This window comes from Petromyzon marinus, chromosome 17 (genome assembly GCF_048934315.1).
Source record: "Petromyzon marinus isolate PM22_M1 ecotype Great Lakes invasive population chromosome 17, UKy_Petmar_22M1.pri1.0, whole genome shotgun sequence".
Taxonomy (NCBI): Eukaryota; Metazoa; Chordata; class Hyperoartia; order Petromyzontiformes; family Petromyzontidae; genus Petromyzon; species Petromyzon marinus.
In genome coordinates, this window is record NC_133683.1 from 9,498,133 (window position 1) to 9,522,530 (window position 24,398).

General features: G+C 48.4%; 2 protein-coding genes across 4 annotated transcripts in view; one reads left to right on the forward strand and one right to left on the reverse strand.

Annotated features, from left to right (window-relative positions):
• GTF2A1 (general transcription factor IIA subunit 1) overlaps nt 1–18,756 on the forward strand; it is a 39,313-nt gene extending 20,557 nt beyond the window's left edge. For both annotated transcript variants that reach the window (XM_032956217.2, XM_032956216.2), the window contains exons 3-10: nt 2,585–2,738; nt 4,843–4,898; nt 5,192–5,270; nt 6,037–6,245; nt 7,201–7,308; nt 8,047–8,211; nt 10,419–10,508; nt 11,143–18,756. In XM_032956217.2, the coding sequence (XP_032812108.1) occupies nt 2,585–2,738; nt 4,843–4,898; nt 5,192–5,270; nt 6,037–6,245; nt 7,201–7,308; nt 8,047–8,211; nt 10,419–10,508; nt 11,143–11,250 (969 nt within the window). In that variant the 3' untranslated portion in view covers nt 11,251–18,756. The remainder of the gene's footprint in view (nt 1–2,584; nt 2,739–4,842; nt 4,899–5,191; nt 5,271–6,036; nt 6,246–7,200; nt 7,309–8,046; nt 8,212–10,418; nt 10,509–11,142) is intronic.
• Nucleotides 18,757–19,769: 1,013 nt separating this feature from the next.
• The window catches only part of NOXRED1 (NADP dependent oxidoreductase domain containing 1), a 48,789-nt gene continuing 44,160 nt past the window's right edge, over nt 19,770–24,398 (reverse strand). For both annotated transcript variants that reach the window (XM_032956215.2, XM_076067596.1), the window contains 3 exons: nt 24,024–24,178; nt 22,783–23,008; nt 19,770–21,244 (listed from right to left, as the gene is read on the reverse strand). In XM_032956215.2, coding sequence (XP_032812106.2) covers nt 21,106–21,244; nt 22,783–23,008; nt 24,024–24,178 — 520 coding nt within the window. In that variant the 3' untranslated portion in view covers nt 19,770–21,105. The remainder of the gene's footprint in view (nt 21,245–22,782; nt 23,009–24,023; nt 24,179–24,398) is intronic.

Here is a 24,398-nt window from a genome sequence, read left to right on the forward strand (position 1 = left end):
TGCCCTTGTCACCCACAGGCACAGTGGCCCCTGGTAGGGACTGTGGACAGGGGATAAGTAAGTAGATGTTAAACTGTGGCTTATGGCTCCCATAAGCTTAGTAGCCTCGCTATCTTTCACTTCAGCACATTTATAACAACATTAGGGGGCAGCCTGTCCTATGGATAGGGTGAATCTTCCCACTTCCTTCCTCGCTGGCCATACCCACTAATCGTACGACACTCACCAGACACCCACCACTCACATGACACATTACAGTCGCCAGGCACTCACGTGTGAATTACAAATGAAGTGCCATATATACTGCTCATCCTATTCTAACATGCGTACTGAGTTATTTGATCACGGTCAAAGATCATCGGCTGCACTCGGTTATGGTCATTACCATAGGCCCATGGTTTCTTCCATTCAAAATTAGCCCTGACTGGACTCCCTTCAAAGAAAATTATTCAAGTAAGTGCTGTGACTTTGTAACAGACACATGGAGTTTGTTTTATATAAAAAATTACGTTTGGTCTGCAGATAATCATTTTCATTATTCTGGATGGTGGAGATGCCTGCGATGGATGAGATATTCACTCTTAATTGTAGTCGTCTGTGTGCACACGTATCTGTGTGTACATGTGTCTGTGTGAGCATGTGTCTGTGTGCACACGTGTCTGTGTGCACACGTGTCTGTGTGCACACGTGTCTGTGTGTACACGTGTCTGTGTGCACACGTGTCTGTGTGCACACGTGTCTGTGTGTGCATGCATGTATTGGGATTGGTGCTGTTGTAGTTATCACACTGCACTACGAACCCAGTGACCTGACTTTGAGTCCCAGCAATAATTGATATACTTGACAAATGATATCTCAACCTATCCATGGTCACCCCTTGATGAACTCGGCCTTACCTGAGTACATAGTGTGATGTGTGAACATCAGCACTGGGAGACAAAGGTGCTGCACAACCAACCCTAATTAGTCCACCCCTCTATTTTACTTCAGACTAGCAGGACGCCGAGAAGTTGACACTTTTTGCACAAAACGTAACCCCTACAATACTTCTGGAAAGCCGTTATTGTTCCAATATTTATAAACATAGGTTCCAATGAGCTTGCATCCGCAATACATAATTTGGGTGTATTGCCGGTATACCAGTGCAGCATAACAACACACCGGTCCTCATAAAAGAGTGACGATGTCGCTGTTGCCCTTGAGTGAGCTGCAGACTCTCTCCATCAGAAGTTTCCTTAGATTCAGCAGCTGCTTTTCCATTTGATTATATGGTAACACCACGAGTCCTAATCCTTTGATGCCACTGTCCACCGAAGAAATGATTCCGGAAATGAATCGAGGAACCGTCCGTTGGAGTAAAATCTGCCGTTGGAACACGGAACATCGCTTTAAAGATATCCTTGGTTCCTCTCCTAACTTAAACTATCTTAATCACAATTTGATGCTAAACTGTCAATTCTTTAAAACTTCAATTGCAATTGCATTTGATACATGTTCTCTTTGTTTAAATATTAGTACTATAGTCAAGCTATATCTGTTTCTGTCACGTAGTTGTGTAATTTTTGCTGTGTTCAATCTGGAGGTAATCTGCACCGAGCCCATTTGCACTGTAAAGAATTAGTTTGCAGTATTTGCAATCCTTATGTGGTCCAGTTATTTTTGTTATTGTGCTGATTTTTCATTTCCTCTCATCACTTTAGTGACCCAGGGCAATCTTGAAAATTAGACTATCCTGGTTTCTTAACGAGTTTTCACCTCGTAAAACGAAATAATTTCGTCTTGTTTTTAGGCCCTAAAAGATGCTTGTTAATATTACTTGTCCCTCCAGTCTATAAAACGAAATGGGAGTTGTATTTTTGTATGTGCATGCGTATGTGTGTACGTTATTCTAATACACTTGTGTAGACACATAAGTGTACTAGAATAACATCTGGCTTGACCACCTGAATGTGTAATTGTAGTTGTTGCTCTGCATCTACATCGGCCATACGAAAGAAGGTGTCTACGCATTCACTGCATTTATGTGTGTATTTGTTTTTGTACTTCTGGGGAGCAGTGGTGCAGCGGTTATCGTGCTGCGCTATGAACCTGGCGACCCAAGTTCGATTCCCGCTTACAACCAACCCCAGTGACAATTATCTGAACCGGTCCTGGCGCCCCCTAGGTAGACTTAGCTGTAAATGAGTACCTAGTACAGAGTATAAACCTCAGAACTGGGGAGACGAAGGCGGCCAGGTGTGGTGTTGGCCATGCACCCCTTCGTGTGCCGTGCTGATCTTCATAGGCGCTCGCTAACAGCTCTTTCCCCTACGGTCTGCTAAGGCTTAGTTGGGGATCTTTGTGTGTAGGGAGTGGTTTATAGAAGTTTGTATTCCATGTTGTGATCCGATGAGCCTTGTTTTGATTTATGACTAGATTCACAGTACCTGTACCAATTGCTATCTGAACCTGGCCTCCCATAGCTGAGGCTCCTGACAGTCCCCATCATCATGATGATCCATGGGTAGATAGCCCCGTAGTAGGCATCTACTACTCATTTTGTTATTTGTTTCCAATTCGCTCAAGAGGACCTTTGTGTGCGCAGATCTGGGAGAGCAAACTGCAGCAGGCGAAGACGGTGGACGGCTTCCACTCGGAGGAGCAGCTGCTGCTGCAGGCGGCCCAGGGGCAGCAGGGGAAGGGCACGGCCCTGCAGAAACAACCCCACGTCATCCAGATCCCTAACATCCCAGCTGGAGGTAATGCACATGCCCCGCAGCAGTATGCTGCACGTACTGCACACGACTTGTAGTTGTTATTATGGCGACGCTCGTTTACCCAGGAAGGCTTCACTGAAACCTCAAGACTATCTATCGAGAGGGCCCTGCCAAGTTTTCAGAGTAGGGGGTGATGTTGCTGCTGTATTATCCTAATTGAGTCCTTTTCAAGGTAATTTTTCAGCATTGGGATGTTTTCACTCAGGCCGTTTATATTCTGTGGGGGTGGGTGGGGGGCAGAGTTTGCAAAGAAAGCAAACCAGATAACCCTGAGGAAACTCATGCACAATCGGAGAACATACAAACAACCACACATAAATATGCCCAAGTCGTGAATCGACCCCTGGCCCTTCTTGCTGTGAGGCGCGAAAGTTACCACTACGCTGCCACCCTGCCGTACACTGCCACCCTGCCGCTCTACTTCACACATTTCTGATCTTGTGTTACATACGACTATTTGACTTATATTATGGTGTTATCAGTATTTTTGTTCATTTATGGGACCTTTTTGCCACTATCAAAGTTATGAAAAAATATGAATAGGCTTCACCCTTTATAGCAATAAAACAGGAGGTGTTTAAACACCAAATAGATACCTATTACAAGGCATCAGGTCTGCATTAAACACACATACTTGTGGGAAAACATGCAAACAAACATGCTCTAATAATAGTGTTTTTTTTATATTTAGAATCTATACATAAATGAGTATTCATACATAGGCAATCACTGCATGTAAATGTGTATTAGCTGTACACATGTATGCATTATGTGGCGCGATAACGCAGTGCTGGACTAAAGATCTATAAGGTTAAGTGTTACTGCTCGATGCTCGCAGTCAGTGGCACCGCTAGGGTTATCAGTGGGTAAAGTATTAGTGTGTGAAACGAAGAAAGCCTGTGTCAGGTGTGGCATAGCTAGGGAATCACCTAGGACTGCACAATGTACACGCTCACTAGACAAGCCACCACCAGTCTACTACACGACACACACTCCACACACACACTATGTACCACACACTACACACACACGCTATTCACACTGCATATTATACACATGCACAGTGTATCACACACTACATACTACACACATACTGCATACTATACACACTACCAGTGTAGTACACATGTACTGCACGTAAATACTGAACACTATACACTAAAAATGTACTACACGTTGCACACATACTGAAAACTATCCACACGCACATTACCATTATACTACACCCTAATTTCTACATGCTATATACAAAAAATGAAAGAACCCCGATTCAGACTACTGGGTAAAGTGCTGTTTGTGAGTGCCTATTCAGGCTGGAATGGCACACCAGGTAGTGGTCTGGTCAGCACCATGCCCACAGCCACTTTGATGTCCCCAGCACCAAGTACTCATGACCTAGGGGATGCCATGGACTGTTTCAAATATCACTTGTCGCAGATAATAGCCGTGGCTGGGAATCGAACTCGGGTTGCCAGGTTTTGTAGCACATTGTGCTAACTACTCTGCCACTGCTCCCCACAACACACCACACAAGAGTACACGCGCCACCGCTATGCCACGCACTTTACACAAGCCAAAGGATGGATGCACACTGCACGCAGCACACGGCCACCTCACCACAGTTGATGTACACTGGTGCTTGGTGTCTAGTGGAGCACCGTGAAGTAGCTATGCTTTCCCTAGTGTCTATCACGAGCAATATGAATGTTGACCCATTTGTTCGCAAAGCGAGCAAAATGTTCGCTTATCGAGCGGAGACTGGTCAAATTCTGGTTGGGGGTTAACTCGGCCCATAAGTCCTCTGTTGTTGCTGAAAATGAGTACCGTGATGTGAGGAAGTTAGTGGTTAATTTATGGTATGGCTTATTCCTGCCAGATGAATGTGGAATTTCCACCGCTGGCTCAGGGTTGTAAACAGGAGATGATCTCCACCTCAATGCTGATTTGCACAAGAATTCACTTTTACTTTTTTTGGCTAGCTTTACTGACAGTCAAAGCTGCCTGTCTCAAACCTGTCCCTCGGAGAGATACCGTACTGACTGAAGATGCGCGCGTGTCTCCCTATCTCCTCTCGTCGCCGCTGTAGCTCAGATCGTGGTACAAGATGGACGCTCCATTCAGCACATCTCAACAGCGAACATGGTGAGTAGTGAGGCCACACGCATACGGAAACAAAGGTCCCCTGTATAGCCTGCACAAGCTGTCAGGGCAAGTGCGGTTATCCAGTACCTATGAAGGCCGATATGGCACACAAGGGGGTGGGTTGCCAAAATCACTTTTGACCACCTTAGTCTCCCCACTGGCGATGTTTACACAGCACCAGGCACTCATTCGATGCCGAGTCGACCATATTCAACAATAACAACCGTCATTTGCCACTAAGTGGCAGGCAAACACATGATGTTGATGATGATTTTGATATTGATGTGATACAGACGGCATCCGCGACAGCAGCAACCATGGCTCTGCCGCAGGGCATGGTTCCGCCTTACCAGATTACAGGGGGACTGCCCGGTAAGACACGGACACACACACAGGAGCGCGTGTGCGCATGCACATAGATGCACATGCACAGACGCAGGTACACACCTGCCCACATACACGCACATTATCATGCCGAGTATAAACATGCATGAAGATTTTAAATTTTGATTGAAAGCTTTCGTGACTGCAGTAATTCATATTCTTAGCTCTTTCGGTAAAGTCACGGTGAAGGGAAGCAATAAAATAATAAAATATATATTTATATATGTTTTATTATTTTATTGTTTGTGCAATAAAATAATAAAAAATAAATATTTACATATTTTTTTTTATTTTATTGTTTCCCTTCAACGTGACTTTACCGAAAGAGCTAAGAATATGAATTACTGCAGTCACGAAAGCTTTAAATCAAAATTTTAAATCTTCATGCATGTTTACCGAAAGAGCTAAGAATATGCATGAAGATTATTTAGATTATTATAAATTTACAGATGATAAGCCACTTGGTTGAGATATCATTTGTGGTCAGGTTGCTTCTGAAAAAATAGTGAATACCTCAGTGGGCTTTGCCTGGTAGGGTGGGGATGGTTTTGTTTTGTTTGTATGTATGTTTTTTGGTGATTTGTTTGCCTTTCCTGTACTTTGCACTACTATCATGTTGTAGTACTGTTTGTTGTAACATTCTTACCCACCCCTACTGGACATCTGTGAAAACAAGAACTTTATAGCTCATTGGATTCCTCCAGAAAAATAAATATTCCGATTGATTCTGATATGGGTCCATGCTTGTGCGCAGGCCAAATGATCCAGGCATACAAGCACGTGATGGTGACACCGCAGGGCCAGCAGATCATCCTGCAGCAGCCGACCACCATGCTGGCATCAGTCGGAGGGCAGCAGCTGCTGGTGCAGACGAGCCAGGCGGGGTCGAGTGGCACCGTCGGCCAGCCTGGCGGAGCGGCCAGCCAGGGCACGGTCATCCAGCAGGGCCAGGGCACGCAACACGTGAGGGCAGCAGCGGCGGCACCGGTGGTCTGCGTACACACAGACATATACAACCAAGGGCCTCCCACCCACCGTGTAGCCCACACAGGCTGTTGGGGCAAGTGCTGTTGGCGAGGAACTCTTGAGGGCAACCTATGGTGCAACCTGCGAGAGGACGGATGTTGCCAGAAGCGGATAGAGCTCTGGCTGTCTCCCTAGGGGTGATGTTTACACACCGCACCAGGTGCTTGTTTTAAGGCCGGGTTGATTTAGGGGACGCACAGGAACATTTCAGGTATTGGTCACTTATATTTGCTGTGAGCGGGAATCGATCTCCGGCCGCTGGGTTAACAGCACAGTGCGTTAACAGCACAGTGCGTTAACAGCACAGTGCATTAACCATTACACTATCGCTCACATAAACTTGCATATATACAAAAATAAAGATCCCCCGTATAGTCTTTACTGTTGCGGCAAGTGCTGTTAGTGAGCACCTAGGGAGGCCAGTACGGTACACGAGGGGGTGGGTGACCAGTACCATGCCTGACCGTCTTTGTCTTAACGGCGATGTTTACACACCACACCAGGTACTCATTTAAGGCTGAATCGCCCTAGGGGAGGCCCAGGACCGGTTCAGATTATCATCACTGGTGTTTGCCGTGAGCGAGAATCAAACTAGGGAACCGGATTCGTAGCACAGCGTGCTAACCACATCACTTCCGTCCCCCTCACTACATGTTTGCATATATACAAAGAAGGCAAAGATCCGCCGTATAGCCTTAACAGACTGTGGGGGCAATTTCTGTATATATACACACACATGCGTACACACGCACACATACATGTACGGGCATCTAATTTATGCAGCTCCATAAATAGGAAGGTAACATTTTCTTCATCATGTTTATTAAGTGAGGCTCACGGGATTGTGGACCTGGGGCTTGTGCAGGATGCTGAACTAAAACTTTTCGTGCAGGTGCTGACCCAGCTGGGCACAGGGACGCTTCCCCCGGGCGTGGTGCTGCAGCACGCCGCACCACAGCACCAGGTGGTGCTGGGAAAGCCGCCCTCCTCAACCGCCTCGGTGAGTCCCAGCAACCCCGCTACCTCTGCTACCCCCCGCCACGACCCCCACGGCTGCTGCGACCCCGCTACCCGAAGCAGCTCGAGATGAAGTTGGTGGCGTTTGAGTGTCACTGTCCGTAACGGACAGTGGTGGGGAGCGGTAGTGCAACGGTTGGTGCGCTGCGCTACGAACCTGGCGACCAGAGTTCAATTCCCGCTCACGGGGCAACACAATGTGTAAAGGTCGCTACTGGGAAGGAAAAGGTGGCATGGCGCGATGCTGGCTTTCATAGGTGCTCGCTAACAGCACTTGCCCCAAAAGTCTGTCAAGGTTATACAGAGGTCTTTGTCTTTGTGACGGACGGAAGGAATTCCATGTAAAAGCAGGATAAGCAACAAAATAAGTGCGGAAGAGAACGTGGCAGGTGTTGTAGATATGATGATACGTAAACGGGCACACTAGCTTAGCCGTGCTTGCAGGATAGGGGGCGGGGCCAATCGCCGAGACGGGCACTGGAGTGGTCTCCACGAGTCGGGCGACCGAGGGGAAGACCTGAGAACAGACGCTGGGAGACTGTCAACGCAGTGCTTGGAGGTAGTTCGTCGACTGTGCAGCAGCTGTGATGTCTAGAAGGGAGGGGGCGGAAATGTGTTGGCAATGAGACGTGGGATGGCATCGGTGGCTTTTGGCATGGTGACACCTTCACCCGACGACCCCCGCGTGACCTGTTGCGTGACCTCCGCCCCCCGACCCCAGGCTGCGACGACGAGTGGGGGCTCGGGGTCGACGGGGCCGTCACCGCTCGTCATCCAGGTGGATGGCGCCGGGGACACGTCGTCGGACGAGGACGAGGATGACGCCAACGACGACGACAAGGACAAGGACGACGAGCTGGGGGACGAGGACGACGCCGTCGAGGAGGTGCGGCAACCCCCGGGGAGGGCTAACGTGGCGTCCCAGCTGGGCCGCCTTCGTGGGACGCTCGGATGACTTAACCAATTTATTAAACTCTTTTTTTTATTTTTACCAGGTAAAGGCCCCACTGAGCTACGTCGCTTTTCTTTCGGAAGTGACCTGGCTGTCACAAATGATAGCTCAACAAATTGGCCGCTCGTGTGGAAATTTATAGCCGTAGCCAAATACTCTAAACCCGTGACGTTGATTCTGAATGTGGAGGGAAAAACCGGAGGATCCGGAGAAAAATCCACATGACCAGTTCAGTTCATTTTAGTTCATTTATTTGGTGTAGCCCTGTGAGCCATTCGGCTCTTTTATTCGGGTGCAACCGCAACAAACAATTACATTAACAAGATACATTTAAAATTTACTGCACGCAAACAGAAACATCCAGGAAAAAACATTAAAATCTTCCAGAAAAAGCGCCGTTTGTTAATGCTGTGTGCAAAAATCCCAGCTGGATGCTAGATAAACAACAAACAATCACAATACAATTTAGATAAAAGTTATGTTTAAATCTATACTACAGCATACAAATAAGGCCAAATAAAATCTTATTCTAAATCATTAAAATAACACTATAAAAACAATGTTACAGTGATCATAGGAACTGCGATCGAAATTTAACAATAGCGATATACATAACATGTACTACCAAACTCTGCAGCCACCGTTTGCTGCATGAGTCACTCCATGACAGCACAAGCATCAGTTGGAGAAGCAGTACACTATAATCAAAATACACGATAATTCTTTGCTGAGGTCATCCGTTGCGATGCATTTGATATCAAGCCTGTTGATAGCAGTGGCAGCTAGGGTTGTACAACTCCTCTAAAGTAGTTTTTAGTGATGATCTCACAGGTAGTGATCCAAGTTGCAGTTTATTGGCGATAGCATTCCAGACCCTGGAGGCATCAATAGTAAAGGCCCTTCCTCAAGTATTTGTACGACAATCAGGAATGGGGGGAGAAACATGCAAATTCCAAATTTACAGCAAGTGTTAGGATCAGGATCGAACCCACGACCTCCTGTATATCGGGTGAGATAGTTAATTTCTCGTTACCGTGACTTTGTATGTTTCTACTGAGGCGGATACTTCTTCATCATCTTGAGAGGCCTGGCACAATTGGGCAAGGATCGGGAAAGATGGTGGCGGCTTGGGAAAAATCTTCATCCAGCGGTGGATAGATCATGGCTGATGTTGAGGTTTGGTTTTAGGGTGGAAGTAGAATGGTATTGGGGCTATTAGGGGCAGCAGTGGGTGGGTGTACGATGGGATGGTGCTATGCGGGCTGATGCTGTGAAACTGCTGCTCAGGTGGGTACCGAGAGGATGTTCTGTTGAGGTATTGCTGTAGGAAGGGATACTGTTTGGAAAGGTTATATCAGGGGCAGTACTGGGCCATGTAGTCCAATGAGGGGTGGTACTATCGGAGACGGTACTATCAGTTTAATGAGAAGATTTTCCATGTTGGGTGGGACAAGGAGCCCGGTATACTATGTGGGAGACTACTTTTGGAGTAGGTACTGAGGGAATATAGGATGGGGTTAACACTATGGGGATCAGCACTCTGAGGGATGTACTTTGGAGGATGGTATTATTGTTGGTGGTACAATGACAGACAGTAGTATAATTGGATGTACTATTGGATGTTCAACTAATGGGATGGTACTAAGGAGGCCAGTACCATGTGGTGGACGACTAGTTGCACGTTATGAGTGGAGACACCAAGGGCGGTGCAAATGTTAGAGGCTGTACTTCAGGGTACTGTCATGGGGATAAGGGCAGTACTAATGGGGGCAGCGCACTATGGGTGTCAGTGCTATCGCGTGGCAGAGTTGTGGAGTGAGAGGCGTAGGGATGGATGTAGATCTATGGCGGGGGGTGCTACTGCTGGTTGGGGTGCCACCATTGTGGGGCAGAACTGTAAGTGGCACGCTTGCGGACTTACGGGGGTGTTGGGCTTGTAGGAGCCCCCGCTTTGAGCCTGGGTCGGCATGAGCGCACCGACCACAGCTACAGGCGGCGCTGCCGCAGCCCACGCAAGCAGAGAGTGCCTCTGTCGTGGGGGACAGCTTGCGCGTTGGGGCTGCGAGGCTCTGGGTTAAACGAGTGAAATCCTCACGGGAGCCTCCGTGTGGCCGCCCCTCTCCCCACCCACCACCGATCAGGACCCCTTGAACTCGGAGGACGACGTGAGCGAGGACGACCCCTCGGACCTCTTCGACACCGACAACGTGGTGGTGTGTCAGTACGACAAGGTGGGCTGCTGAAGCGTGGTCGGGCGACTTGGCCGGGGGGGAGAGGATCGTGGGGGGCTGATGCCCCCATGTCAGCATGTCGGTGCCACTGAGCCGGCACCCCCAACGTCCTCGGCTTAGGATCCTGGGCTCCCCACCCATGATGCGAAGGATGAATCATCCCTCTATAAATATTACCATTTTGTTCACCAATTATAGATAGTTTGGGGTGGCATAGTGGTTATCGCACTGTACTAAGAACATGGTGATCTGAGTGAGATCTGAACCAGTCTTGGGCACGCAATCCTTTCAATCTGCACCGACCAGCGTGGTGAAGTGGGGTTATGAAAAATACTCGCGGCCAGTGCGGCATGGGGAGGCCTTCAGCTTGTTGGACGTGTGTAAAAAAAGAGCTTCATTGCTCATCGGATTCCTCCAGTCTGAATAAATATTCTTATTCTGATTCAATCACCAGTGGATTAAGGGATTTAAATACCAAAAGAACCAAAGAGTATGGATGTAAATAATTAAGTTATTTTTACATCCTATTTGTGCTGTTATCAGTTTTAGCAAGAGACATTTATATGTTTATGTCTCTCTATCTGTTCCCTCAATCTCTCTCCGTTTATGTCTCCGTCTCCCTCCCTCCCATCAGATTCACAGAAGCAAAAACCGATGGAAGTTCCACCTCAAGGATGGCATCATGAACCTCAACGGCAAGGATTACGTTTTCTCCAAAGCGGTCGGAGATGCCGAGTGGTAGGGCGGGATTTGGAGCTGCGTGCGGTGCGTTTGTGTCAAGTGACCGGGTTCGACAGCGGGGGAACGGAGGGACAGAGGGATGAGGGAGGCCCAAGGGGCGTGTGCTGTGATGCCGCCCATGGGCTCAGTGCAGCAGCAGCAGCGGCATCGACAGCAGCGGCAGCAGCGGCGGCGGTGGCGAGGGCTTGTGGAGCTTCGAGTCACCGTGTCTCTGATACGCGGGCCTCCCCGACGCTTTCGTGTGCGACACTGCCGGCTGCGTGGACGCTGGAAGGTGGGGCTGAGAGGCACGAGTTTTTTTACATGAGGCCTCATTGATCGAGAGCCCGAAATCGACCAAACGAGAGGTGGGGGGGGGTGGGGGGATGGAGGGGTGGGGGGAGTGTGGCAGGGGAAACGGGGGTAGGGAGAGGATGCCGGTTTTACTCTCGGCAGCCAAGGAGGCAGTGTGCGCAGACGCGGCTTTGTATATTGTGTCCGGTCACTGTTCAGTCATGTTCATTATTGTAATGTTTCTTTATTTATGTATATATTTGGCTTCAGTTTTAATTTGGGTATCTAGTCAGTGCAGTGCTTAGAGAAAAGACAAAGACAAAGCATATCTTTTTTGAGTCAGTTGGTGGTTCTTAGCCACTCATGGAAATTATTTCCTATACTTGGAGCCAGGCTTCTGTACCACAACTACTGTCGTTTGTGTCACAGTGGTTCTGATGGGAGCCAGGCTTCCGTAACACAATTATTGTCATTTTGCCACAGTGGTTTCTGATGGGAGCCAAGCATCTGTAACACAACTACTGTCGTTTTTGTCACAGTGGTTCTGATTTTATTGGTTATGGGAGGTGCACAAAAGGCCGAGTTACTTACCGAGTGACATTTTAATTGATAGTTTCTGATTGTTAGCCCCCTGACCACTGCACCACTTGTTTGAGTAAAGTGCACATTCATATTATATGTTCATGCCAAATGGGGTAGATGAAGTCAGTTTGTTTGAAAATAAAATATGTTTTTACTCCGTATTAAAACTCCTGGCTTCCGTGCATTCGTCTGCCAAAGAACAGTCTGTTCCAAGAACAGTCACTGATGATTTCCCACAGAGCAATACTCATTGTATCCGTGCCTGAGGGGAGATGATTTATTTTGACCCCGACCTGGATTAGAACTCGCTACCTTTTGATCGTAATAAACCTCAAGCACAGCCAGATAAAACGAGATAAATTAGCCTCTAAATTAACACTGAACTCAACTGATTGGACAAATGTCTCTGTCAGGTCACGATTGAGAATGGCCGTGTGTAACCTGTTCTTGAAGAATAATATGCTTCTGAAATGAAGGCATCAAGGCACCGATGGGAGATGTGCATGTTTAACATGGGGAATACGTTGAGAAGAGGGCCATTGCCACTTCATTTTGCTTTCAAAGTTTGCCAGAACTAAAAGTGTGGGTTAACACTGTACCACCCTCATAGTTGGTTCACTCCATGGAGACGCATAATTTCAAACCCAAAAGTGTGGAGACGGATGCAGTTTGTGAGCTGAGTTTTTTACGAGTCAAGAACCTCCCCTAGTTCTTTAAAGTTTTACGATGGTGTCATCTCTGACTGGGATGGAACAGAGTCACGGGTCCACATGATTCCTCGTGCCGGGCCCTGAAAACCCCGGCCTCCACACAATTAAACTCGTGCTTTCAAGATGCAGAGTGCCTTCTTGTTGTCATTGTCAACCACTCGCATTTTAAGATCAGCTGAAGTGGATCACGAGACTCATAATGGCCATGTTAGAACACCGAGCCACCACTTTGGAAATTCTGGGTTTGAATCTAGGTAGCCAGCCATGATTAATAAAAATGGTTTTATAATTTCAGAGAGATTTGGTTTTTAACCCTTTCCCGTTCCAATGACATACATGCACGTCATCACTATCTCTTCCGATTCCGTTCTGATGACGTACGTGTACGACAAAATAACTTTATCGGTACCGAGGCTCCCGCAACGCCATGCGGGAGGGCGTGTGGCACAGTTTGGTGGCAGCTATTGTAGAATGCGGTCGTGTTGCTACGGTTCTCTGCGGCGAGTGCAATATCTTTCAAAACAATGGCGCGACTATGCCTCTAAATAAAGTTAACGCTCAGTCGCTTGCACGTTCCGAGATTCAACGGTGGCCAGGGACCCCCCCCCCACCCTGCAACTTGCAGTCATCTTGGAACGAGAAAGGGGTTAACTTAATGTGGCCCAGCTTTGAGGGATAAAGTATAAAAACCAAATGGACTAACACTGGAAGAACCCCTGTGTTCACTCGAGGTAGATTTCCACTGAAGTGGTTCTGTGGTGTCCGGGACTTCCCTGATGTGGCGGCGTGTGGCTCCGCCGCCTGTGGGAGTTCTTTCCTGGACGTTTCCGCGCTCTGCTGCTTAGCGACATTGACAGCGCAGTCGGTATTTGGGTGGTGATATGAATTCGACAAATACGGTAACGTAATTGCAAGCGAGTTAATTATGCCCGCTTGTAAATTTCCCTTCCTGCCGTAGCGTTGATGGTCTTAAATTGGTGAAATATTTGAGTATTTTAAATTTTCAATGGCTTGAGTGTTGCAGGAGCAAGTGAGTTGAAACAAATATAGCAGAGCATTTGTGATTTTGCAACATTTCTAGCTTCTATTAATATATGTAACATGTTACCCGTATAGCATTTAATTGTGAGGGATGGAAATACAGGTGGTACCTTATACATGATTTGCATTCCTGCCATCGTTTGTGATGTACACTTTGCTTCCCCTGTATGTACAACAAACGGTCATACAACGTCTGTCCTTTAAAACACTGCCTGGTCATTTTAGTTAAGATACGGTGTGCAGAGTTTAGATGCTTGCCAGTTATATGTGTTCAACATCGGGGAGGGGGGGGAATCAGAACTAATTTAACCCACACCCGCAAACTTACAGAACCGATCTACAACCTTCAAAGGAACATAGCCTTAGCTATTCCTGATGGGGCAAGTGCTGTCAGACGGCATCGTTGTTACTCTGGGGGTGATGGGACCACAGTTGTCTGTCCATTGCTGATGTTTGTGGCCGGCGCATCTGCTACTCATTGTTTGAGGCCGAGTCCACGTAGAGGAGACCCACGGTGGTGGATTTAGATACCAAGTGGCCACTGATGGTTTGTGCACAACTGTCACAAATCGAGCTTCTATGGCTGGGATTATAGCACAGCGCACAAGCCCCTCCAAACGCGCACATTGCGTTGTCCATACAGAGTAGAGACTGTCATTGCAATGTTGTTAGCGAGCACCTGTTAAGCACATACAACATGCACGCGCGAGCAAGCTTGCTAGATAAGTTATCAATTTTCAAGATTAGTAATGAACCATAAAAAACACATTGTCCCGGTTGGGCTCGTGTAGTATTCATCGATTCATTTATAAATCATACTGTACTCGTTATATTACAAATATGTTTTATTCAAGTCTCCATGTCAACTTGATAGAAACTGTGGTGGGCCTAATCCTACACGGGGCCAAGAAAAATTAGTAATAGGGAGAGGGATGTAAAACGTGACAGTAGAGACGACCACTACGGGGTTTTTGTCTCCCTCTGACTCCCATTATCTGCTGTTCTTAAAGGAAGACAAGCTAAAAAAAATAATAATGGGTGGACTTTACCTGAAAACTAAAAAAAATGTTTCCATCAAGGTAAAACTAAAATCCGAGAGCTGTGTTGTACAGGGCAGTGTGCTGCTGCTGGTGCCGGGTTGATTGGTCTCGCTGCACCCGGCTCGTCGACACGCAGGCACCCACTTGTGTGCTGTTGAGGTGCTTACAAACGCGGTCACCTGGGGGGGAGAGCGTGGTTTCCCCGATTGCTCCTGGAACGCTCTTCCTTGCGTAATTGCATTGGCGTCGTTGCACAGTCGTTGTGTCAGCCCAGTCCACACGAAGGCGGTGGCGCTACTCTGCAGAGCGAAGTGACATTCGCGTGAGCATCTCACGACGTCACCCCCCCCCCCCAGCAGTGACGTGCGGTGAGGTCAATGGCTGGAGAGGCACTCGCTAGTGTCGGAGCCAGATTCACACACTGAGGGGCGCGTGTTAGACACGTCCCCCTCAGTGAGGGGGACGTGTCTCGCCCGTGCCTCTCGCCCGTGCCTCCCCTGGTGCTTTCCATTGCAGTTTCATGATGAGACCAGCGAGCCTAAATATCTTTATACACATACGTGAAATTAGTTACCTGGAATATGGAAGGCGAGGACATGAAATGAAGGGGTCTACAAACATTACATTGGTGACATACTGATATGGTAACAGGCACGCACTTATTACCCGCGCTCCATCCAGTTACTGAGGGGTTGCACAATCAGAGGGGAGGCTGAGCTCGTCGCTGCCTCACCTCTCGTCTTTTCCTGTATTTGCATCGGAGCTCTGCAAATTTGGCGATTTTGACTATGAAAATGATTGGTATCGTACAGAAATTACAGATCAGTGGAAACATCTTAATATTTATTTTATTTGATTCTTTTTTTTTACTTTTCGTAACAGCTATTTTCATTGGAGTATGACAGGTGAGGCTCTGCCTCCCCTGCCTCCCCTAACCGCACGTCCCTGTCCCCAAGTACCTCTTACAGCTTGAGACTCGTGTTTAGATGGGCACCCATGATTAACGAACCGCACTCTACAGACGATAACCAAGCTGTGTTATGCGCTCCGCCTTCCTTTACGGTCGATGCACGTGGCCCATGTCGGTTATGGATGATTCCCTTTGATGGTGTTCAGGTTACTTCTAAAATGTGTACATTATTTTGTTGTGGTTACATCAATACCAAGCAGCATTATTACTCGTCAATTGTTTTGCTTGAAGCCTGCGCTATTGACATACGTATTGCAGTTGTGCTCCATTGCAATAGAAACCGATTCGAGGCACGGAATAAACACTTACCGTTTTGTTAAGAATGGCCCTGCAAGGTGATGCCACAGAACCACTTTTGTGAGTCACTTCATGACAATCTGAATTTGTTTACTGGAGGAATCCGATGAGCTACGTTGACTCTTTTTCAAAAGTGTTTTTCCCGCGTGTCGATTGTCAATATCCACGTTTGAATTTGCAAAAACGGGTTCTTTAAATAAGGCTGTAAATCAAGATCTCAGCAGTACCGACTGAGTGGTTTTAATAGAGGCATCAATGTTGGCACCCAACTAACCCAGATATACACACAACCAGCTCGCCCACTTGTGGCTAATCGGATAACTTCAGTTGGATAAATGTTTCCTAAAAACGCAATCCATGTTCACTTTAGGATGCCGTAAACTTCTCTTTGGTTGCACGGTTCACAAGCTTAACGTTGTCGCTCGTAATTGGTTGAAGTCCAGCAGGGCGAATCAGCTGTTGCTCTTTTGCCTTGGCCGTTTAAGCAGAGGGAAACCACTTTGAGACAGTCTCGTGCGACAGGTCGAGATACCCGTCTACAGCTGTTACACATTTAACATTCTTGTGGATTTAACATTCTTGTAACTGTACATAGTGGCCAATTAAACTTCCTTCTCCAAACCCTGATTTTATTCCCACAGCATTTTGGCACTTTTTGACTTCTCCAAATTATCAACTCCCATCCATTTGTAAATAGTCTGACAAAAAAAGCTCAAAGATTACAATAAAAAGGTAGCCATGCAGGTCAACTTGGAACGTTGTACTCTGCTTTGCCTAAATTTGGCTCTTTTTGAGTCTCGGGCATTTTCTACTGAATCCTAGGAATCACAAACTCGGTGCAGCCTGTGGGCAATCAACGGCTCTCGTTTAATCGGCAACTGATGGCAACCTCTTTATTCTTTTGTTTTTGTAAAGATATTCTCGCGCATACCGCGAATGCGCCGCGTGCTGCGTGATTATGAGTGAGCTTCAGTTGGGAGGTCGTGTTCGTGACGGCCAGCTCGGTACCCCCGCCTCTTTTGTACAATGGGTGCTCTGTATGGAGAATATCTCGTAGACAGCGGTGTGTCCCTTGAAATATGAGAAGCGCGAGTGATCTGATTTTCCGGGAGGCACAACTCGACGTCATTATCTGCCACTTGGTGCCAAATCCGTAGCGGGCTTGTGGTTTGCTAAACTGGTGCAGATGCGTGTAATATATGTGATTGAATGTAAGTAGCTCCCTGAGGAAATGAAAAATGTGAAGATTTTAGCCCAACTGCTAAATCAGTCGTAAAATTTTTATGTATAGCTAGTTGCCTGATCCCAAATGAAAGCACTGCATTTAGGCGTTGGTGGCAGTAGTACGTGTGTTCTTGAGGACCGGTAGTGTAGCGGTTAGCTCGCTGCGCTACGAACCTGGCGATCCGAGTTCGATTCCCGCTCCTGGGCCTCCCCTAGCTCGACTCAGCCTCAAAATGAGTACCTGGTGCGGTGTGTAAACATCGCCACTGGGGAGGCAAAGGTGGTTGGGCGTGGTGCTGGCTGGCCACCCACCCCCTTGTGTGCCATGCCGGCCTTCATAGGTGCTCGCTAACAGCACTTGCCCCTACAGTTAAGGCTATACAGGGGATATTTGTCTTTATCTTTGGGTTCTTCTCCACACAATCTTAACACACGGGCATGGGGTTTGGTTATCATATTAATTCTGATCCCCATTGGGCCATATTAATGTATATTGAAATAAGGGAAGCCCCGGATTAGTTTCGATCTCCCTGGACCTCAAAAGCACGTCATGGCCTTTATAGGTATGCTGCTGCTTTGCCTTGTTCTGACAAACACGAGGGGGATGCACTGAAACAACGCCAATTTGATTGATGAACTCAATTTTCCGTACGTAGGTATATTGAACTTCTTTCGCACCGTACGTAGCCCGTGCTAGTCAGAGGTGCGGGGCGTGGTGACGCGCCTGAGGTCCAGAACGGTGGAGGCAAGGGTTGGTGGATCACACAGACGATGTGTTGAGGCTCCCAGCTTTACAATACAGTATATTCCAAAGCTCGAATATTTTTTCAGCAAGAATTCTACAAATGACCTTGCTTGCCTATCTGTGCAGAAGTATGGTTTGGTGATGGCGTAAATGCTCCCCGCTCATTTTTTGTCCCTTTTATATTTCCAACAATTCCTCAAATTGGGAACATCTGTAAAAAAATCCCCAGTGCCGTGCACCGCTCTCCGTCTCAAACAGCGACAGCCCGGAGGGGTTCCTCCGTGCCCTCTCGGCCTCTCACCACCACCACCCCCAACGCCTCATCGTGCACTCGGAGCCCGGTTTTCTCTCGCCAATTTTTGTACTCGTAATTGTTTTCCCATTTCCACCGTCGCCGCCCTCGGGTCACTTTTTTAGGGAGAACGCGGAGGTGTGAGCGTGACTTTTAAAACGCGAGACATTTTGTACCTGCCCTGGGGGTTTCCCTGCGCTCCGTACGGCGCATCGAGTGCTGGTCGGCTGAGGGGGTTTTAAACGGTCGCCGCGGTCGCGTGCCATTCCACAAGTACACCGGAGCCGTGTTATTTTCCTTTAACTGTCAATAAAAGTTGTTTTGCCATTAAAAGGGCCTCTTTTTTTTTAAAGAGTTTTGCTTAAAATGTACATCTGCTTTATTTTTGGCGGCGCCCGTATCGCGCTTTTGGCGGCCTCCGCTCAATTGGGGGTAGCAACGCAGCCCAGCGGTTGCGCATCGCCGCAGAGGTTCGCGGTTCACATCCGGCAAGCCGCCCCAGCTATTGCTGGAGGTTTATGGACTCTAGAATGCTACCAAGCGACGTCTGCTTCGTGGCAGACGTTAAAGATCCCCTGGCATCATGGGAAACGAGTGGGGCCCATAGTGTGCCGGAATTGTCCAAATTTGAAATGTTTCCTGGAAATTACGTTTGGCATGAGACGAAGCAACGTTGCCCCCTGCTGTGATAGCCTTGCGCTATAAAAATGGCGTGATAGCAAATGTAATCTACTATTTCGGCGTGTGGTTCCATTGAGGCTCCTTTACCTCAGGTCGTGCTATCGTTACCGAGATGTATTTCTGTTGGCAGGGTTCGGTTTTCCACCCGCCAGCTGAACCGTGCCCAGACTCAGACATGCAGGCATCTGCCACTGCACCTGCTCTGGCACGCGTCATCTGATGCTCCAGCACTTGAAGCAGTGCAGAGCGCCCTCGGGGGGGGGGGGGCGGGGAGGAGTAACTCGAAGAGTGGTTGTGCTGCACGCGCAGACGGCATTCCCCCCCCTCCGGAGCTGGTCCGAGGCCGTGGGTAGTTTGACCCTCCTTGAACTCTTCCTCAAGGTCTCTGGACATCAGGGAGTGGCACCTACAGTATGGCACTCCACTGGATAAGATTTAAAGGCTACATGGTGGAGCTGAGACTGAAGGGTGGTTCGGCTGGTTGGGTGTTGCGGGATTCGGCAGAAGGAAGGAAGCGTTGGTGGCATTCAAAGTATCGGTGGTGATGACCACCGAATCTTCACCACCTCATCCCTCGCACGAGAGGCTACGTAGGACCTGCAGGTTCGCAGATTCCACCAATGAGTAAGGTTTGTCAAGTAAACAAAACGTGCTAATTAGTTACTAGCTCATTAAATCGGAGTGTTGGAGAGTAAACCCACAACATTTACAATTCCAAGTACCATGACGTTTCACTGGTAATTATGTCCAAATGAGTCGCAGACGTTATCTTGGGAGCAACACTATTTATTCACATAACAGTACGTAACATAACCTATGCTCGGGTCTCGAATGCCCATCTAACCACGCTACGGCAGAACTAGACACGGTTCGCTATTCCGGTCCGGACCACAAGCTGGGTCCCGGGCCGCGTGGCTAGAGGCTTCTTCTCCCCGACGTGGATCTTCGAACACCGACACTTGAAGAACCCCGAGCTCCTCACAGAGCTCTCATTAAATGCTCCCGGGCCGGGGCTGGCTCCGCCCTCAGCCCCGCCCACCTTCCAGGCTTCTCGAGCTCCTTCTCGAATGTTGCCGAGAGCCCCTCGGAACCACGTGACCGCCCCTCGGCCCCCCTCCAGTATCGTCCGGTCACGTGACAACAGGTCAGCCAGTGTCATGCCCCAGAGTAACTCTGGCTAGCTAACGCTCCCTCTCGCTCCCTCACTGGGAGCCGGCACCACACACTGCTTGCGGTGCCTCCACGCTAACCAGCGCTCACCCAATCACCGTTAGAATTGGTACTGCAGCCCATAACCCGGGCTGCTCGTAATCACTATACCGGCCATGACTTCGCAAGCCCGGCACCATACAGTGACAAGTACAGTCACTACAATTATAAAAACCAGCCTCATCAAGTGATAGCCAAAAAAAAAACCTTTTATTTTTATGGATAATATTGGTCACAAAGGCCAATGTGCTAAACATTCCACCATCCCTAACCTGGACCCCAGAATGTGACGGTGTGTGCTGTGATCTTGCGACGAGACCTCGTTCATACAACATGCACTGTCATGTTATTGCCTGGGCTACGGCCTGCTCTTGTAGAGTCCACTGAGTTTCAGATAAGCGCATTTGGGCTCTTGACACCAGTCGCTGAATTGGCCGAACCCATTCAACCGGGGCTGGCAGCATGGGGCCTATGTGCTTCAGTGACCGAGCGCAGCTGATGGGAATTGTTTATGGAACCTGCACCCCATCCCGTTCCTCATTGTGCGCAGCTTCATAGCATCCATAATTATGAGTGCAAATTTCACTGAATCTGCCGAAGCAGCGTGCTGCAGTAATCCCCCTCATTATAACTGCGTGCCTTGTAAAGGAACTCTGTATTGCTTCGCAGCCTGGCCACGCGAGTGCGTTTTTATCCACCTACTCCGTTCAGAACCCGTTATATGAGTGCATGTTTTTATCCTCGCGCTCCGCTCCTCCGCACTCTCACCCTCGCCTGCCCTCTCGGCGCACATCAGACCTGACCACCACCACCTCCGTCCCCTTGCAGAGCAGAGAGCAGAAGCTCCTGCGCCAATGGGTGCCCACCCAGCCAGAGAGACAGGGGCATCTCTGTCGCCCACGCCACCACCAGATCAGCGTGGGGCAGCTGCCTACAAGGAGACACGCAAAGAGGGAGACACACGGAGACAAAGCACAACGTGATTCGTAGCAGAACAGATTCAAACGTCTGTAATGACAATAGAGCCTGCATGCGGTGTGAGGGGACTAGTGGCCACAGGAGGTAATGACAGAGGAGTCAGTTGTGCAAAGAGACTGGTGGCTACAGGAATGTTCGAGAATGGGAGCGTGGTCAGGTGACGGAAGAGGACGGTAGAGTTTGCCGGTGGAGCAAGTGTCCAGAGTCGGCGAGAATTATCAAGAAGGGGGGCGTGGCCTCGTGTTGGTATATAAGGGAGATGCGTGGGAGACTCGGGGCTGTTGCAGTGGGGTCTCCACCTGATGTCAAGTGAACGTGTCTTCAATAAAGTGCCATCTCAAGAGAAGTGTGTCAAGTCGACATTACACGTGCATTAGGGTGTTGCATTTATTGTCGGCCATAAAGGAGTCTGCGGTGGGAATTCCACTTTACTACGACGGGGTATTTTATACAATTTTGTCAAATACTACGGCACAATAGAAACAGAAATATCTGGATATGTACGAGATTGGGGAACATAAGTTGTGACAAAAGCAGAATATTTATTTATACTGCAGGAGGACTCTGATGAGCTATAAAGCTCTTTTTCACAGATGTCCAGTAGGCACAGGTAAGAACGTGGCAACAACAAACAATACAAAAACACGATAGTCGTTCAAAGTACAGGAACTGCCGACTCCCTCCAACTGTCTAAGCCAAGCCACCGCCCTTCTGCTCTGCGATTGACAGAACATCCCCCGATGAAAACTTCTCACTTCACAAAATATCCTTCCTCTGCTGCCAATAGATTATTTTGCTGCTATAAATTTGCACGTGATAAGCCACTTTGTTGAGCGATCATTTGTGGCCAGGTTGCTTCTGAAAAATGAGTTAATACTTCAGTGGGCTTTGCCTGTTAGGATGGGGATGGTTTAGTTTTATTTGTGTTTGGGTGATTTGTTTGACTTTCCTGTACTTTGCACTACTATTGTATCTTGTATTATTTGTTGTTGCAACGTTCTTACCCCGTGCCTCTCACTGGACATCTGTGAAAAAGAGCTTCATAGCTCATCGGATTCCTGCAGTATGAATACATATTTTTTATTCTGAACTACATTACGGTAGAACTTTAACACATAGGCTTTCGCGACCAATATTATCCATAATCGAGGTTATTTTGGGTTAGATCGCTTAATTATAAATGTTGTTAAACCTGCCATCACCAGACAGTCAATTAGTAAGGTTTGTCACATCAACAGAACATGCCAGTTGGTTACTAGTTCAGCGCATCGGTGTGTTGGAGAGTAAACAATTCGAGTACCGTGACGTGTGGCTAAATGTGACGACATCACATTTATCCCTCTATTTAACACCGAAACAGGAGAATTTCTCCACATCACGGTACCCCCGCGCGGTGTTGATAAGACCTGGGCTGAGGAAATGTGCAGCTGGGTTTAGGTCCGGGCGTGGGGGTCAGGCGGCATCCCCGTTCGCACGTCGCCGTGAACCCACCGGTCGGGCATGAGGGAGGCGGCGCACGCAGGGCTTGGTGCGAAGCCGCCGCTACCGTCGCCGTCGTTCCGTCCCGGCCGCACCCTGAAGCCCTGGCCCGAGCCTGCGAAGTCCCGAGCCACGAGGGTGGCGGCCAACATGGCGGGGAGGCCTCGCGTGGCGCACGCGTTGAGGGCGGCGCAGGCGCAGAGCTCCAGCGTCCTGGGGTTTGGCCTCGCGACGTGGCCTGGGAGGCAAACCGTTGCAATGGGGAGGAATTGACATGTGGTCTTGTTCTTCCGTAACGCGGCGGCCGTGGTCGATGCGTTCCTGAAGAACGCTGCGTTGTGGAAAAATCGCGTTATAATAAATAATATATAATGTAGGATAGAGCGCCAATGGCGGGAAAGTGTAATAAGGGCGGTTATCGCCAGGGCCAGGTACGGTGAGGAGAATCTGGAATAAGGGCATGGCCGGACCGGGCGAGGATAAGTAGCAGCGCGAGCGGAGGCTTGGGGCCGCTTGGTGTGGGGAACTGCCGTCGTCGTTGCCTTCGATTGGGTCGTCTCCATCGTCTGCGAGTTGTCTTGAGAGTGGAAGCTATGTTGTCTCAGAATAGAGTTGTGCCACTACCCAAGTGTACAGAGTCACTCGCGGTTACTTGTTGAGTTGTCATTGGACTTTATTCTTAATAAATATACAGAAGACAAGACGGCGTCTCTGAGAGCTATATTACACTTGTAGTACAAGGCCATGCAGGAGGGCGTGTGGCACAGTTTGGCGCCAGCTATCATAGAGTGGCCGTGTCGCTATGGTTCTCTGTGGTGAGTACAATGTCTTTAAAAACAATGGCGCTCCGCCTCTCTAAATCAAATTAAGGACAACCGCTTACACGTTCCGAGATTGAGTAGTGAAAGGGACACCCACACCCTGCAACTTGCAGACGACTCAGAACAGGAAGGGGTTAATTGAAACCAAACATCATTTTAATTAGTTATAGCTTTTACTCAGTAAATTTAAGTTCATAGCACTTGATTTAACCAAAAATGTGTTTTCTTCACTTGGTTAAAATGAGCTTATTTTCACAGGTGTGCAGCTCGGTTTCCTTGTGGTGCATCACTGGGAGTGGTTGTGGTGTGTGCGTTTGCAGGTCCCAAATTGATCAGAGCCGTTGTTCAAAAAGCCCTCGTCAAGACAGACCCTCATGTGGCGTGAAGTGCGGAGTGCGATGTCTCGTGTCCCTGCGCTTCCCCATGGCTCACCCCACGTGGGAGCCTCAGGCGGCCCGTCTGTGACTCTGGGTGATGGCCTGAGTCCAGGACCCGCTTCCAGCTGTGTGTGGCAGTCATCTTGGCCTACGCAGTCCATCACAAACTCCGGCTTCATCACGCTGCCGTGCCCAAGGAGCTGCTTCAGTCTGAGGGAAATAAAGGTTTGAAGATATTTCATTTGTCATGTCTTTGGATTCCCATCAACAATTCAAACACAGTTGAGCTGTTGGAGTGTGTTGCTGGCCTAATTAAATGTCCCTACTGCAAATATTGGCAGTTTGTCCAAATAGATGTTGTTCATGTGCCTTTTACAAGAAATTAGATGATTGCTAGGTTATTTTTTTGGATACATATGTGAAGATGGGA